We start from the raw sequence: 17220 nt of genomic DNA on the forward strand, positions 1-17220 counted from the left end.
ATTTTTATTACCACCTTATCCTAAATATATAAAAATTCTCCATTATTGCCACAAAATGACTTGACCACAATGAAGCTGTGTAACTGATATCAATTGGCAGTCCAAACAGTAATAAATGAAAACTGTGAAACATAAAACCTCTCGGGTTCTCTGGTTGATTTTTATTTTACCTTTTTAAATAATAAAATACATTTTGGAAGCCTTTTTTGGCTGATTCAATTTATTATGTTAATGATATTTTTGACATGAAAAATATACTGTTTTAAGGGCATCTCAACCATTTTTGGCACTGGTTAGAATTAATTTAGTATTGTCTAGGCATCTCTTTCCAGACTGAAATTTAAAAAATCTTTTTGATTATTTTGCTCTTAGTTTTCTTATTTTAAAAGAATGAAACACCATAAGAAGAACTCTGTATCTAATTTCAGAATTCTATGTCTATATTGAAAAATTATAATTCTAAATAGCAGTTCTAAAGTGTGTCTTGTCTATGTACAGCTATTATCTTTTTTAAAAAATATTATTTACTACCTTATTAAAAACAACACTTATTTTTCTGACAAAAGGATGTTGTATATAATCCTTGTTTTTTTTCCTTTCTTGTATTAACAATAAAACATGTTTTGAAGACTTAGTGTTTTCTTAATATATTAAGATTTATAGAATATTTCATATTTTGTCTGGAAAGTCTTCAAGGCATTATATAGTACTTCCTCTGGTGTTTTTATATCATATTGTATGCTAGAAATATGATCTTAAAGAACAGTACTAACAGAAGTACTTAAAATAGTATAAAATGTATTTTTAAATCTATGCTTATTTTTATAACTAATCATTAGATAGAGACTTTTAACAGTGTTTCTTTAAGATTCTTATTTTGTTTTTAATAGGTCCATGTATATATTTGGGGGATTTTCTAGTGTACTCCTTAATGATATCCTTGTATACAAGCCGCCAAATTGCAAGGCTTTCAGAGATGAAGAACTTTGTAAAAATGCTGGTCCAGGGATAAAATGTGTTTGGAATAAAAATCACTGTGAATCTTGGGAATCTGGGAATACTAATAATATTGTTAGAGCAAAATGCCCTCCTAAAACAGGTAAATTTCTTTTTCTTTTCCTCTCTCTGGCAGCAAAATTTCTCTTCTACAGAAGTAGAAATATCTTCTGCTTATAAGAATTACTTTAGTAGCTACAGAAATGAAAAATTTATAATACCCTAATTAGGAATTCTAATGTTTGAACCTAGTGATTAATAATTTAATATCTTTATTAGCTATTTTTAGTTTTATTTTTGAAATCTGTATATATAGTATATATATCAATATTTTATATATAACATGGTCATATATATGAATTATTTTCTAATATAAGTTTAAAATACTTTCCAATACATCATTTCTAAGATATACTGTTAGATTTAAAGAAATAAAATGAAATAATTTATTTTCCATGTGGTATTTTTTTTTTCCTGAATTATTGCTAAACCACACCATAAAGTAAAAAAGTTTTCTAGCATTTCATGACTAATGTTCTGGTATTATATTTCTTATAGAATGGTGAATAAATAAATGAGACTTATGAAAAGTTACCAGTCAATTATTAATCAGTTAGCTAATTAACTATTTGGATAAATATTGTTTGGTGTTTTAAATGATGGGAGTTGTTATACATTTTTGAGGCTATAATTAATAAATATATTTTTAAGTTTTACTAATGTGTGTTAATTCAGATGTCTTTTGATGTCTTTCGAAAGGATGATAAACAGTGTTTGTTATGATGTTTTCTTTTGTATGTATAGTAATACCCTTTGTTCAGTAAAATGTCTGTAAATCCTTTGACCTTCTCTAAAATATGTGAATTTATTTATTTTATTTTATTTTTTGAGAGAGTCTCACTCTGTCAACCAAGCTGGAGTGCAGTGGTGTGCTCAAACTCCATCTCCTGGGTTTAAGCAATTCTACTGCCTCAGCTTTCCGAGTAGCTGGAATTACAGGCGTGTGCCACCACGCCTGGCTAATTTTTGTATTTTTAGTGGAGATGGGTTTCGTGATGTTGGCCAGGCTTGTCTTCAACTCCTGACCTCAAGTGATCCGCCTGCCTTGGCTTTTCAAAGTTCTGGGATTGCAGACATGAACTACCACGCCTGGCCCAAATGTGTGAATTTAAAGTGACTGTAGGATCCTTGTATACTAAATAATTAAAATGGGGGTAAAAGGTCTCGAAAATCCTGTAAACACAATTGAACTACAAATGTTGTCTTAATCTTTAGAAAACTTACTTTGAAACTGAAGGTCATTTCTTTGGTTCAAAAATGTCTTAGTGATTCTTAATGATTCTTAAATAGATACTGTAAATTAAGAAGAGTAAGATTTTCTTTTTTGTGCTGATGTATTGTCTCCCATTTGTATTATAGCTGCTTCTGATGACAGATGTTATAGATATGCAGATTGTGCCAGCTGTACTGCCAATACAAATGGGTGCCAATGGTGTGATGACAAGAAATGCATTTCGGCAAATAGCAACTGTAGTATGGTCAGTATTTATGGGTAAATGGTGCTGTAGTTATAACACACTGCTGCTTTATTATCATTAGCTTACCATTTAATAGCACTGTAGAAAAAACGCACTTTACACATTAAGACATTTAGAAAGTATATAGGGAATCATTCACTTCTTAGTAAATTGTAAAGTTAGACTGGTTTGTTGTTCAAATTTGTCAGTCTAGATTCCATTTTGGATCCATCAACTTTACTTCTTTTCATGGATGAGACTGGGAACATTTTTTAAAAACTGATATTAAAAAAGACTATAACTGTAAATATTATCTTCTGTGCTAATGAAAATAAGATTATATAGGTAGGTATTGAAATAATTCCCAGTGGATTCCTGTCAGACATGCATTAGTGGTCGTGTGGTCTAGTGCTTTGTTTTCACACTTTGTGTGTAAGTTTAGCCTGAGCTGTTGATAGTAGTAGTTTCTCTTTTAACTGTCTATACATTAGTGGTTCTCAAGTTGAGGCAATTTTGTCTCACAGGGGACATTTCGCAGAGACATTTGGTTGTCACAAATGTGGAGCTGCTATTGGCATCTAATACGTAGAAGCAAGGGATGCTGCTAAACATTCTACAATTTTATAAGATTTTTTAAAAGGCCTTTTATATCTAAAGTAGAGTTTTAGCACTATTGACATTTTAAGCCCTATAATTATTGTGTTTATTTGTTGTGGGAGAGCTGTTCTATATATTGCAGAATAAAAAAAAACATAAAATATTTATGGCAGATGAAAATGGATTAAGAGCAGCAAAAATTAAGATTTTAAGTGGTAGCATCTAAACATTCTATGTTTTGTAGAAGATGTCAACAAATTGAAGGGAAAAATTTAAAAAAGTAGTATTTAGTAGGGTTAAAGATTGTTTTTTTTTCTTTGAGACAGAGTCTTGCTCCATCACCCAGGCTGGAATGCAGTGGCATGATCTTGGCTCACTGCAACCTCCACCTCCAGGGTTCAAGTGATTCTTGTGCCTCAGCCTCCTGAGTAGCTGGGATTATAGGCAAGCACCACTATGCCTGGCTAATTTATATTTTACTACAGACAGGGTTTCACCATGTTGGCCAGGCTGGTCTTGAACCCCTGGCCTCAAGTGATGTGCCCACCTCAGCCTCCCAAAGTGCTGGGATTACAGGCATGAGGCACTATACCCAGCCTAAAGATTCTTTTATGGGCCTATAGCTTGAGTAAAAATAAATAGTGTGGATACATATTTCCAACTGAATATAATGTATTATTTTTTATTTTTTGGAATTTTTATTAATGAAAGTATCTACTTGTTTTTCAAGATAGCAGGCAGAGCCAAAAGGCAAAGAAAAGGGAGTTGAAAACTAAGTAAAAAATTTGATTGTATAATTAAAAAAATTTCTCCACTAATTAATAATTCAAAATATGTAAGTTTTATGATTTTAATCTAATATTCAAAACTTAAAATGGAGGGAAATTTGCAGTTACTGACTCATTAGATTGAACTTTTTTGTTTTCATACATATTTTGTTGTTGTGTACTTTCCAGTGATACAAGTTGTTTTAATAACAAGATATACTTCAATTTTATTTGAGTTTTAACATTAATATAACATGGTTATGTTTTGCAAATTTAAATTACATTTTAAGCTATCCACTAATATTCATCTAATGGGAGTTATTTTAGTAGAAGTGGGAGTTGAATAAAATAAGACATGGGAATCAGGGACTTGTATTACAGTTCTTCAGAGAAACAGAATCTGTCTATATATATACACATATACACAGTTTGTAGATATATAAATATATATTTGTTTATATATAATATATAAATATATAATATGTATGTACATAATGAGATTCATTATAAGAAATTGACTCGTGGTTATAAAGGTTGAAAAGTCCCAGGATCTGCCATCTGCAAACTGAAGACCCGGGAAAGTTGATGATGTAAATTCCACTCCACGTATGGAGGCTTGAGAACCAGGAGTGCAGTTGGTGTAAGTCTCAGTCCAAGAGCAAGAAAAGGCAGAGAGAGGAAATTCTTCCTCCCTCTACTTTTTCATTCTTTCAGGCCCTCAGTGGATTGGATGATGCCCACCATAGGGAGAGCATTTGACTTTACCTGGCTTACCAGTTTAGTCTTATCCAGAACTCCCCCACAGACATATCCAGAAATAATGCTTAGCCTAATATGTGACCACCCCATGTCTTGGAAAAGTTGACACACAAAATTAACCATTGCAAGTCTACCCTTTGTCAACTTGGCACCGATACATACATAAACCATACTTAATTTTCAAATGAAGATAATAACTAGGTCATATTCTACCTAACATGATACAAGTATCCTGTGTACAACTGGAAAACACCTCAGTCTCTTTCCCAGAAAAGGAGGTAAAGTCCTTGAGTGATATTTGCTCCTCTTCTTGATATTCTGTTACTTAAATACTATGATGTAAAATCAACAGTGCTTAAATTCTGATATGAGCATCTTACATGATGAGGGAATAAGAGGGGAATGAAAACAAAGATACTACACACAAACACACAGATGTATTCTTAGCAAAATGAGGAGGAAATACAATTACAGTCCTTATTTCTGTAACTGATCGCATGTTTGTAGCTAGTATTTATACGTATATTCTTTTTTTAAATTATACTTTAAGTTCCAGGGTACATGTGCACAACGTGCAGGTTTGTTACATAGGTATACGTGTGCTATGTTGGTGTGCTGCACCCATTAACTCGTCATTTATGTTAGGTATATCTCCTAATGCTATCCCTCCCCGCTTCCCCCACCCCACGACAGGCCCCAGCGATTCCTCAAGGATCTAGAACTAGAAATACCATTTGACCCAGCCATCCCATTACTGGGCATATACCCAAAGGATTATAAATCATGCTGCTATAAAGACACATGCACACGTATGTTTATTGTGGCACTATTCACGATAGCAAAGACTTGGAACCAACCCAAATGTCCATCAATGATAGACTGGATTATATGTATATTCTTACCTAACCATTCTGTATTTCCTTTACCTTCAGCAAGCACCTTACCTGCTTGTGGTTTTTTATCTGTTAGGGTGACTCAAACCTTTATTCTCGAAGAGTCATTCTTCATTAGTAGTCCTGCTTGAATTGGATTGTTGTAGTTTTCCACTGATCTCAATCACAGGGTAATATAATTTGGATATTTGTCCCTGTCCAAATTTATGTTGAAATGTAATCCCCAGTCTTGGAGGTGGAGCTTGGTGGGAGGTGTTTGGATCACAGGAGTGGATCCCTCATGAATGGCTTGGGCCATCCGCTTGTTGATAAGTGAACTCTCACTCTGGGTTCACTTGACATCTGGTCGTTTAAAAGTGTGTGGCATCTCCACCTCCACTCTCACTCTTGCTCCTGTTGATTTAGAGATGTAAGGAACCTAAAGTGGCCAAGTGGCAGTCTTAATTTCCAATTCTATGGAATCAGTGTTGTGTTTTCTGGAAAAAAATATTCCTTCCTCTGGAATTAAGACATCTAGGTCAGCAAAGAGTAAGGTCACAAGAACAGGAAGAAAAGTTTTGCTAATGAATTACTAGGGACAATAGTGAGTAGTACCACTCCCATTTCCAACCCTTGGTTCTTGGTCCCATAAATGCTGGCTGTGAGAGAAAGAGCACCATGTACTGGATGCCGACTTAGAGCTTATATGGCTTTCTGGAGAACCCTTCTCTCAGCCTTGCAAGGTATTACTACTTAGCTGGCACTGTAACTGAATCATCAAAAGCCCATTCCACTGTTTTATGAAACAAGTTGCTTGACGATTGTAGGGAACATGAGAAGACCAGTGAGCATAGGCCCATTGCTGTCCTTCATGTGCTGTGATGTGAGTTCCTTGGTCAGAAGCAATGCTGTGTGGAATACCAAGATAGTAGAAAAAGAATTCTGTAAGTTTACTGATGGGAGTTTTCGCAGAAGCATTGTGAGCAAGGAAGGCAAATCTGTAGCCAGAATAAATGTCTGTTTCAGTAAAAACAAATGCTTCCCTTTCCCCGATGGAAGCTCTGTTAACCTGCCTCCAGGTAGCTGGCTGATTACCTAGGGGGATGGCGCCATATCAGGAGCTCAGTGTTGGTTTCTGCTACTGGCATATTGGGTACTCAGCAGTGGTCATAGCCATGACCACAAGGTCATGGCCCTGGTTAATGGAAGTCCATTTTGCTGAACCCATGCATAATCTCCATCCCTGCCACCATGGCCACTTTGTCCATGATGTTGGGTGATGACACAGGTGGCTAGGGAAGAAGGTATTCATAGAACTGGTCATCTTATCCATGTGATTATTAAAATACTCTTTTGCTGATGTCACCTTTTGGTGAACATTTGCACTGGATACAAGTATCTTCACTTATTTGCCATTCAGCAAGATCTGTCCACATCCCTTTTCCACAAATTTTTTTTTGTCACCAATTTTCCATTCATGTTCCTTCCAAGTTCCTGACCATACAGGCAAACCATTGGCCACAGCCCATGAATCTGTACACAGTTGCACATCTGGCCATTTCTTCTTCCAAACAGAATGAACAATGAGTTGCACGGCTTGATTTTGCCCACTGGGAAGATTTCCTTTCATTACTGTACTTCAGGGAGGTCCCAGGAAGGGGCAGCAGAGCTTCAGCAGTCCGTTTTTGGGTAGAGGCTGCATATTGTACAGAACCATCTGTAAATGAAACCAGTCTTCTCTTCCTCTGTCAAGTGATCTAGGGAACTTCTTATGAAGCGATAGGTGCAGACTAGGAGAGAGAAGGCACTGTGGCAGAAGTGGGGATTATGGGCATTTGGGCCTCTTCTTCATGTAACTTAGTTGCTTCTTCAGGGCCTGCTTGAGCCTGGTCATGTATATACCACTTTTATTTGATGATAGAGTGCCACTGTGCACACCCAACCTCATGGGTTGGTTGGTCAGATAACACCCAGTTCATGATGGGCCGAAATCACATGATAATTTGGTGGCCCATGGTTAAACATTGAGTTTCTATCAATGCCCAGTAGCAGACTAAGAGCTGTTTCTGTTAAAGGAGAATAGTTATCTGCAGAGGATGGTGATGTTTTGCTACGAAATCCTAAGGGTCTGCACTGTTATTTTCCTATAGAGGCCTGCCAAAGGCTCCAAAGAGCATCCTGTCTGCCACTGATATTTGAGACACCATTGCATCTGCAGGATCATGTAGCCCAACTGGCAGAGCTTGCATAGTAGTCTGGTCCTGCAGAACCCTCTCTTATTCTGAGATCTATTTGGAATTAGCAGCTTTTTGGATCACTTGGTAAATGGGTCAAAGTAACATACCCCAATGAGGAATGTGTTACCTCCAAAATCCAAAGAGGCCTATTAGACATTCTCCCTCTTTTTTCTGTTGGTTATAGGAGGGGCCAGAGGCAACAACTTAACATTCACCTTTGAAAGGGATATCTTGACATGCCCCATACTGCTAGACCCCTAGAAATTTCACCGAGTTAGAAGGTCCCTGAATTTTAGAAGAATTTATTTCCCAACCTCTGACACACAAATATCTTGCCAATAAGTCTAGACTAGTTGCTACATCTTACTCACTAGGTCCAATCTGTGTGATGTTTTCAATATGTGGATCAGTGTGATGTCTTGTGGAGTGAAAAGGCAGTTAAATGCCTGAGAACTAAATTATTACATAGGAGTGTAGAGTTGGTATACTCCTGAGGTAGAGCAGTGAAGGTGTATTGCTACCATTGCCAGCTGAAAACAAACTGCTTCTAGTGATCTTTACTAACAAGTTTCAAGAAAGAAGCATTTGTCAGATGTTTAGCTACTTGCCAGTTGCCAAGAAATGTGTTAATTGCCCAAGCAATGAAACCACATCTGATAAGGCAATTGCAATTGGTATTACCACCCGGTTAAGCTTATGATAATTCATTGTTATTCTCCAAGATCCATCTGTCTTCTACTTCTACATAGACTAAATAGACAAATTTCATGGGAATATAGTGGGAATTACCACCCCTGCATCCTTTAAGTCCTTTATGGTGGCACTAATCTTTGCAGTCCTTCCAGGAATGGAGTATTGCTTTTGGCTTACCGTTTTTCTACATAGAGGCTGTTCTAGTGGCTTCCTCTTGGCTTTTCCCTCCATAATTGTCTTCACTCTGCAGGTCAAGGAACCAGTGTGAGTTTTCTTTCAGCTGCTGAGTATGTCTGTTCCAATTATGCATTCTGGAACTGGGAAGATAGCCACAGGATGAGCTCACTATGAGAGGGACCTGAACTCCACTGATCATCTGGCAGTCATAAGTCTCTGATGGGTGGCCCACAGTGATGTTTTGGGCCTCCTTGAATTAATGTCAGTTCAGAACCAGTATCTAGTACTGACACTGCTTATTTCCCTTTCCTCAGTGCATAGTTACTCTGGTAAACACTGTAAATCCCTTTGAGAAAGGCAAGGAGAAAGATGAACAATATACCTTTTTGGTAGTATGTTGAGGTCGTTCCTTAAGGGGACCCAGCATCCCCTTCATTCAAGGCCTTTGGGTCTGTAAACTGGCTCAGTTTTGGAACTTAATTGAGGACCTCTGACTATCTGTATTTATGATTCAGGTTAGAATTTTCTTTACTTAGAACTTTTCTGCTTATAGAAATAAATTAGGAATTTAGTAGGATTTCTATATATTTTACTTCTAGGAACAACCTCATGCTCAACTCACCAATGCCATAGATGTGAGCAAGTCAGACTATTCCAATTGCTGCTTTAACTCTGCTGTTCATCATAGTAACCACACCCACCTTGCCTTTGGTAGTTGAGTGCTGCTACCTGGCCCCTGCCAACCTAGATCCAATTATTCCTATTGCATTTATGTTTCCCAATTCAGTGACTGCACTTCCCACTGCAAGGCAGGGCATACGGAGAAGAGCAGTCATGGAGCTCTTCAAGGATGCCGATGCTCCCCTCCCAAGTTTATTCCTTTCAATATTCGTGAAAAGTGTGTCTTCTAGATCCTCTCACGGAGGGTGGGCAGATCTTAAAAGACAAATCCACTCTAACATTCCAATCTCCCTAAGCCATTAAATGTCTTCTATGTTAAACCAAGGCAGATCCAGGATTTCCAAATCATTCACTGTAGGCCACCTTTTGGTCTACGTTTTAGCTAACTAATAGGAAGAGCCCTTTCTGACTCTCCAACATATAACATTAAATGTATAATGTCTGCTTAGCCCATATCAATAAATTTTGCCTGATCCAACTTTATGTTTTGTCTATCATTTTGCCATACTTTACCATTCTGGAGGCTGGGAAGTCCAAGATCTTGGTGCTAGTAGATTTGGTATCTGGTGACGGCCTACTTTCTGATTCACAGAAGATGTCTTTTCACTGCTTCCTCCCCTGGTAGAAGGGCAGCTCTTGTGTCTTCAGCACTTTATAATGGTGTTAATCCCACATATGAGGACTCTACCATTATGATTAAATTACCTCCCAAAAGTTGCACCTCCTAATAACATCACATTGGGATTGGGTTTCAAAATACGCATTTTGGGAGATGCAAACATTCAGTCCATGACAGACATTTACATATGAAAATACAACATATCTGAGTGAAAACAGATATTCTTAAAAATTGTATTATGTAAATTGCTATCAAGTATTTATAAAGTGGCATTTTGCTTTATGTTTTATTTTTGATGATGATGTGTTAAGGAAAGCATTGGGTGAGGTAGCGTAAGAGAGCAGATGGTACTCACTTGAAATTTAGAATTTGATGTCATGTGTCCTTTAGACAGTTTTATCAGAATGTCTTGTGATTAAGTGAAACCAAATGTTAATGGATACAGAGAGGTCTTTGGGATTTCAGTCTAGATTATTGATATCCTATTTCATATAGGTCAAACAATGTGCTTTATTCTCACATATTTTCATTTAAAATTTACAACTGAGTATATTAGAGTGAAGATAAGTAGAATAGTGGTTACTATTCATAATGTGTGTCTGGTTCATTAGGCCAGAAATGCCAGCTATGTTTCAGAATAACAGCTTTCTTTTACCATTGATTAACTTGGCTCTATGTATGCTTGAAACATAATTTCATTTTTTGTACTTGTTTAGTATCAATAAATGACTATAATTTTCCTTTTTTTTTTGTTATACTTTATGTTCTAGGGTACATGTGCACAGCATGCAGGTTTGTTACATATGTATGCAGGTGCCATGTTGGTGTGCTGCATCCATTAACTTGTCATTTACATTAGGTATATCTCCTAATGCTATCCCTCCCCCTTTCCCCCCACCCCAAAACAGGCCCTGGTGTGTGATGTTCCCCTTCCTGTGTCACGTGTTCTCATTGTTCAGTTCCCACCTATGAGTGAGAACATGCGGTGTTTGGTTTTCTATCCTTGTGATAGTGTCCTGAGAATGATGGTTTCCAGCTGCATCCATGTCCCTACAAAGGACACGAACTCATCCTTTTTATGGCTGCATAGTATTCCATGGTGTATATGTGCCACATTTTCTTAATCCAGTCTATCATTGATGGACTTTTGGGTTGGTTCCAAGTCTTTGCTATTGTGAATAGTGCTGCAGTAAACATACGTGTGCATGTGTCTTTATAGTAGCATGGTTTATAATCCTTTGGGTATATGCCCAGTAGTGGGATGGCTGGGTCAAATGGTATTTCTAGTTCTAGATCCTTGAGGAATCACCACACTGTCTCCCACAATGGTTGAACTAGTTTACAGTCGCACCAATAGTGTAAAAGTGTTCCTATTTCTCCACATCCTCTCCAGCACCTGTTGTTTCCTGACTTTTTAATGATCGCCATGCTAACTGGTGTGAGATGGTATCTCATTGTGGGTTTGATTTGCATTTCTCTGATGGCGAGTGATGATGAGCATTTTTTCATGTGTCTGTTGGCTGTGTGAATATCTTCTTTTGAGAAGTGTCTGTTCATATCCTTTGCCCACTTTTTGATGGGGTTGTGTTTTTCTTGTAAATTTGTTTAAGTTCTTTGTAGGTTCTGCATCTTAGCCCTTTGTCAGATGAGTAGATTGCAAAAATTTTCTCCCATTCTGTAGGTTGCCTGTTCACTCTGATGGTAGTTTCTTTTGCTGTGCAGAAGCTCTTTAGTTTAATTAGATCGCATTTGTCAATTTTGACTTTTGTTGCCATTGCTTTTGGTGATTTAGACATGAAGTCCTTGCCTATGCCTATGTCCTGAATGGTATTGCCTAGGTTTTCTAGGGTTTTTATGGTATTAGGTCTAACACTTAAGTCTCTAATCCATCGTGAATTAATATTTGTATAAGGTGTAAGGAAGGGATCCAGTTTCAGCTTTCTACATATGGCTAGCCAGTTTTCCCAGCACCATTTATTAAATAGGGAATCCTTTCCCCATTTCTTGTTTTTGTCAGGTTTGTCAAAGATCAGATGGTTGTAAATGTGTGGTATTATTTCTGAGGGCTCTTTTCTGTTCCATTGGTCTATATCTCTGTTTTGGTACCAGTACCATGCTGTTTTGGTTACTGTAGCCTTGTAGTATAGTTTGAAGTCAGGTAGCATAATGCCTCCAGCTTTGTTCTTTTGGCTTAGAATTGTCTTGGCAATGTGGGCTCTTTTTTGGTTCCATATGAACTTTAAAATAGTTTTTTCCAATTCTGTGAAGAAAGTCATTGGTAGCTTAATGGGGATGGCATTGAATCTATAAATTACTTTGGGCAGTATGGCCATTTTCAGGATATTGATTCTTCCTGTCCATGATCATGGAATGTTCTTCCATTTGTTTGTATCCTCTTTTATTTCATTGAGCAGTGGTTTGTAGTTCTCCTTGAAGTGGTCCTTCACATCCCTTGTAAGTTGGATTCCTAGGTATTTTATTCTCTTTGAAGCAATTATGAATGGGTGTTCACTCATGATTTGGCTCTCTGTTTGTCTGTTATTGGTGTGTAAGAATGCTTGTGATTTTTGCACATTAATTTTGTATCCTGAGACTTTGCTGAAGTTGCTTATCAGCCTAAGGAGATTTTGGGCTGAAACGATGGGGTTTTCTAAATATACAATCATGTCATCTGCAAACAGGGCAATTAGACTTCCTCTTTTCCTAAACGAATACCCTTTATTTCTTTCTCTTGCCTGATTGCCCTGGCCAGAACTTCCAACACTAGGTTGAATAGGAGTGGTGAGAGAGGGCATCCCTGTCTTGTGTCAGTTTTCAGAGGGAATGCTTCCAGTTTTTGCCCATTCAGTATGATATTGACTGTGGGTTGTCATAAATAGCTCTTATTGAGATACGTTCCATCAGTACCGAATTTATTGTTTTTATCATGAAGGGCTGTTGAATTTTGTCAAAGGCCTTTTCTGCATCTATTGAGATAATCATGTGGTTTTTGTCTTTGGTTTTGTTTATATGCTGGATTACATTTATTGATTTGCGTATGTTGAACCAGCCTTGCATCCCAGGGATGAATCCCACTTGATCATGGTGGATAAGCTTTTTGATGTGCTGCTGGATTTGGTTTGCCAGCATTTTATTGAGGATTTTTGCATTGATGTTATCAGAATATTGGTCTATAATTCTGTTTTTTTTTTGTTGTGTCTCTGCCAGGCTTTGATATCAGGATGATGTTGGCTTCATAAAATGAGTTAGGGAGGATTCCCTCTTTTTCTATTGATTGGAATAATTTCAGAAGGAATGGTACCAGCTCCTCCTTGTACCTCTGGTGGAATTCGGCTGTGAATCCATCTGGTCCTGGACATTTTTTTTGGTTGGTAGGCTATTAATTATTGCCTCAATTTCAGAGCCTGTTATTGGTCTATTCAGGGATTCAACTTCTTCCTGGTTTAGTCTTGGGAGGGTGTATTTGTCCAGGAATTTATCCATGTCTTCTAGGTTTTCTAGTTTATTTGCGTAGAGTTGTTTATAGTATTCTCTGATGGTAGTTTGTATTTCTGTGGGGTCAGTGGTGATATCCCCTTTATCATTTTTTTATTGCGTCTATTTGATTCTTCTCTCTTTTCTTCTTTATTAGTCTTGGTAGTGGTCTATCAGTTTTGTTGATCTTTTCAAAAAATCTGCTCCTGGATTCACTGATTTTTTGAAGAGTTTTTTATGTCTCTCTCTCCTTCAATTCTACTCTGATCTTAGTTTTTTCTTAATGAAGAGCAGTAGGGTTATTTGGATGGAGACTCTGCTACCATTGTTATTCTAAAGGTTCACATAAAACTATTATTCTTTTTCTTATTCCAACATGTTTAGCCATTCTCATGTCATTTTTATAGGTTATTTATCTGATAATTCATGTAAATTTAATTATTTTAATTAGCTATGAAATGTTTAGAACTATACTGTAATGATTATGTAGGATAATGCTAATATTTATATACTATATGAAAGCAAAAAATTATGAATCAGAAAAAATAACAATAAGAAAGTTTGTTTTGGCCGGGCGCAGTGGCTCAAGCCTGTAATCCCAGCACTTTGGGAGGCCGAGGCGGGTGGATCACGAGGTCAGGAGATCGAGACCATCCTGGCTAATACGGTGAAACCCTGTCTCTACTTAAAAATACAAAAAACGGCCGGGCGCGGTGGCTCAAGCCTGTAATCCCAGCACTTTGGGAGGCCGAGGCGGGCGGATCACGAGGTCAGGAGATCGAGACCATCCTGGCTAACACGATGAAACCCCGTCTCTACTAAAAAAATACAAAAAACTAGCCGGGCGAGGTGGCGGGCGCCTGTAGTCCCAGCTACTCGGGAGGCTGAGGCAGGAGAATGGCGTAAACCCGGGAGGCGGAGTTTGCAGTGAGCTGAGATCTGGCCACTGCACTCTAGCCTGGGTGACAGAGCGAGACTCCTTCTCAAAAAAAAAAAAAAAAAAAAAAAAAAAAAAAAAAAAAATACAAAAAACTAGCCGGGCGACGAGGCGGGCGCCTGTAGTCCCAGCTACTCGGGAGGCTGAGGCAGGAGAATGGCGTAAACCCGGGAGGCGGAGCTTGCAGTGAGCTGAGATCCGGCCACTGCACTCCAGCCTGGGTGGCAGAGCAAGACTCCATCTCAAAAAAAAAAAAAAAAAAAGAAAGTTTGTTTCTAATGAAAATGGAGTGGTTGAAAAAGTCATAAAGTGATTTGAAATTTACAAAAATGTATCTTCTGTAATGTTTTAGGATGAATAAAGATAAAAATTATATCTGGGTACTTTTTATCTGTTAGTTTGTAGTAAATGTAATATGCTCTAATAGAAATTAACACCTTTGGAATGGAGGTGATGGCAATGTATTTTATGAAGGAAGTGGCTTATAAATAAATAGTTGGTGAATGACATTTAAAGTCTCTAAGTGGTTAAAAATTGCTTCAATAAGTTTTATCTATGGGATAGGTATAACTTAATTTTAACTCTGAACTTTATTGAGTGAAAACAAATATTTAGCTCCCTTACATGAGAAGGCCTCAGGTGTTTATACCTATAGTCAAAACAAAACAAAAAGATTGAGGTGGGGGCTCAATGTTTAGCATCAAATACTTTGGATTTTTTTTTCTTATAAAGTAGAGCCACAGAAAAAGTTGAGCCAAAAATTTTAATGTCTAATTTTCATGAGGTAGGTTTTATTATAGGTATTGATAATATGTAAATTATCTCAACCTGGGTATATGTAAGGAACCACCATCAAAGTTTCTATATTGTCTATTTTTTTTCTTTCTTGGAAATTAACTTTTAATCTCTCAATGCCAGGATTAGTTGAAATATGATTATGTTATGGAGATTTGGAAATAAAATAAAACTTTTGCAGATTCTTTGAAGCCTCAATGAAGGAAATGTGACAGATATATACAGAAGAAATCTCAATTAACCAAAACCATTTAGTGTCTGTGGAAGTAAAATTAGTTTGAGTTATTGTGACAGTCGTTTATCTTTTTATATTGTATTGGATTTTGATAAAGCATCTCTTTACCTTTTACTACTTTTAATTTCTGCCTCATTCCCAAGGGTCTGTGTGATACTTTTATTAAGATGAGAACCATTTCATGTCGTCATTAATGGAAATGACTTTGTGCATGATTTTATTTTTTGAATTGGAAGACTGTTTTTGAATTCACTGGAAAAAGTTTTCATTAGATGGTGCCTGTTTCACATTATGTAATTTACATACTTTATTTTTTAATAAACATTCATTCCAATTCCAAGAACAATAATTTAACCTGTTAAAAGACAAACTTAAGACAAAATAAATTTAGCAGAGCTTATTTGAACAAAGACTGATTCATGAATTAAGCAGCACTTTGAATGAAGAGCTTCAGATACCTCCAGCTATCAATGTGGGCAGGACGTATTTTTAGACAGAAAAAGGAAGTGACATTTAGGAACATCTTGATTGGCTACAGCTCACCATTTGCCCTATTTGGGCATGGTGAGATGAGGCATTTGCCTTGTATGGAAATAGTCTAATCAGTTGGCAGCATGTGTTTGGCTGAAGCTCAGCTGCTGTGATTAGCTGAGACTAAGCTATCTGTTATAAGAATACACTCATAAATTAGGCTGCAGTTTGTTTACATACTAAATCAGGCCAAATTTAATTTAATCTCCCCTTTTGGTCAACTGTCATTTTTGAGAAATTGACCACAAACCTTAGGCACTAATACTACTTTCTGTCACCATCATAATGGACTTGTTTGGTCTGAATATGGAATTCACAATTACCAATGTCAAGTCAGTTGGATGATTTTTTATATTCTTTTTGTGTTTTTATTATTTTAACTATAGTGAGACCATCTGATGTATAACAGATGGCTGCATATGAACATTTAAGACTTGAGAGGGGCCAGGCACGGTGGCTCACGCCTGTAATCCCAGCACTTTGGGAGGCCGAGGTGGGCGGATCACAAGGTCAGGAGATCGAGACCATCTTGGCTAACATGGTGAAACTCCATCTCTACTAAAAATACAAAAAATTAGTTGGGCATGGTGGTGGGCACCTGTAGTCCCATCTGCTTGGGAGGCTGAGGCAGGAGAATGGTGTGAACCTGGGAGACGGAGCTTGTAGTGAGCTGAGATAGCGTCACTTCACTTGAGCCTGGGCGACAGAGTGAGTCTCTGTCTCAAAAAAAAAAAAATAAAGATAAAAGAAATAATTGAGAGGATATGGCATACTAATGAGACTATTTATAATGACTATCAGGAGGGTAATATTAAGAGACTGAAGTATACTTCTTAATAGGTGCTCCCATGAATCAAACTGGTCAAAATCAAATATATCAACAACAAGCCAGAAGAGGGATCTGCTTGTTTTAATCAATCATCTTGTTTGTTGATTTCTTAAAACTGAATTTCTATCATGTCATACATAATTTTCCAAGGGCAATAGGAGGTGTTATCTATTGCACACACTCTTCTCTCATCAGTCAACGGATAGGCCAAAGCAATCATGTTATCTAAAACAACTTTAGCAGGAGAATTTAAAGATGTTTGATGGGCAACTGTAGCCCATTTCTGCTATAGTAGCTAATGTTTGAGACAGATTTCTAATCGTAGTCTCATTTACATTTATGCCAAGCCAGGGAAGGAGAATTCTACCAAAAGATGCCCATTTATGGATACTTAGACTTGCTGGCAAACTCCTCTTTATTCTTTAGTGTAAATTAAGAGGTGTAGACCAATGTTCAATTTCCAGTTGGCTATTGGAAATAATCCTGACAATTCTAACAGTATTA

General features: G+C 37.1%; 1 protein-coding gene across 1 annotated transcript in view; it reads left to right on the top strand.

The window, feature by feature from the left end:
* Positions 1–17220, top strand: part of ATRNL1 (attractin like 1) — an 845855-nt gene that overhangs the window by 168904 nt on the left and 659731 nt on the right. The window contains exons 12-13 of the mRNA XM_030941431.1: positions 891–1099; positions 2416–2534. Coding sequence (XP_030797291.1) covers positions 891–1099; positions 2416–2534 — 328 coding nt within the window. The remainder of the gene's footprint in view (positions 1–890; positions 1100–2415; positions 2535–17220) is intronic.

Source organism: Rhinopithecus roxellana, chromosome 11 (genome assembly GCF_007565055.1).
Source record: "Rhinopithecus roxellana isolate Shanxi Qingling chromosome 11, ASM756505v1, whole genome shotgun sequence".
NCBI lineage: Eukaryota > Metazoa > Chordata > Mammalia > Primates > Cercopithecidae > Rhinopithecus > Rhinopithecus roxellana.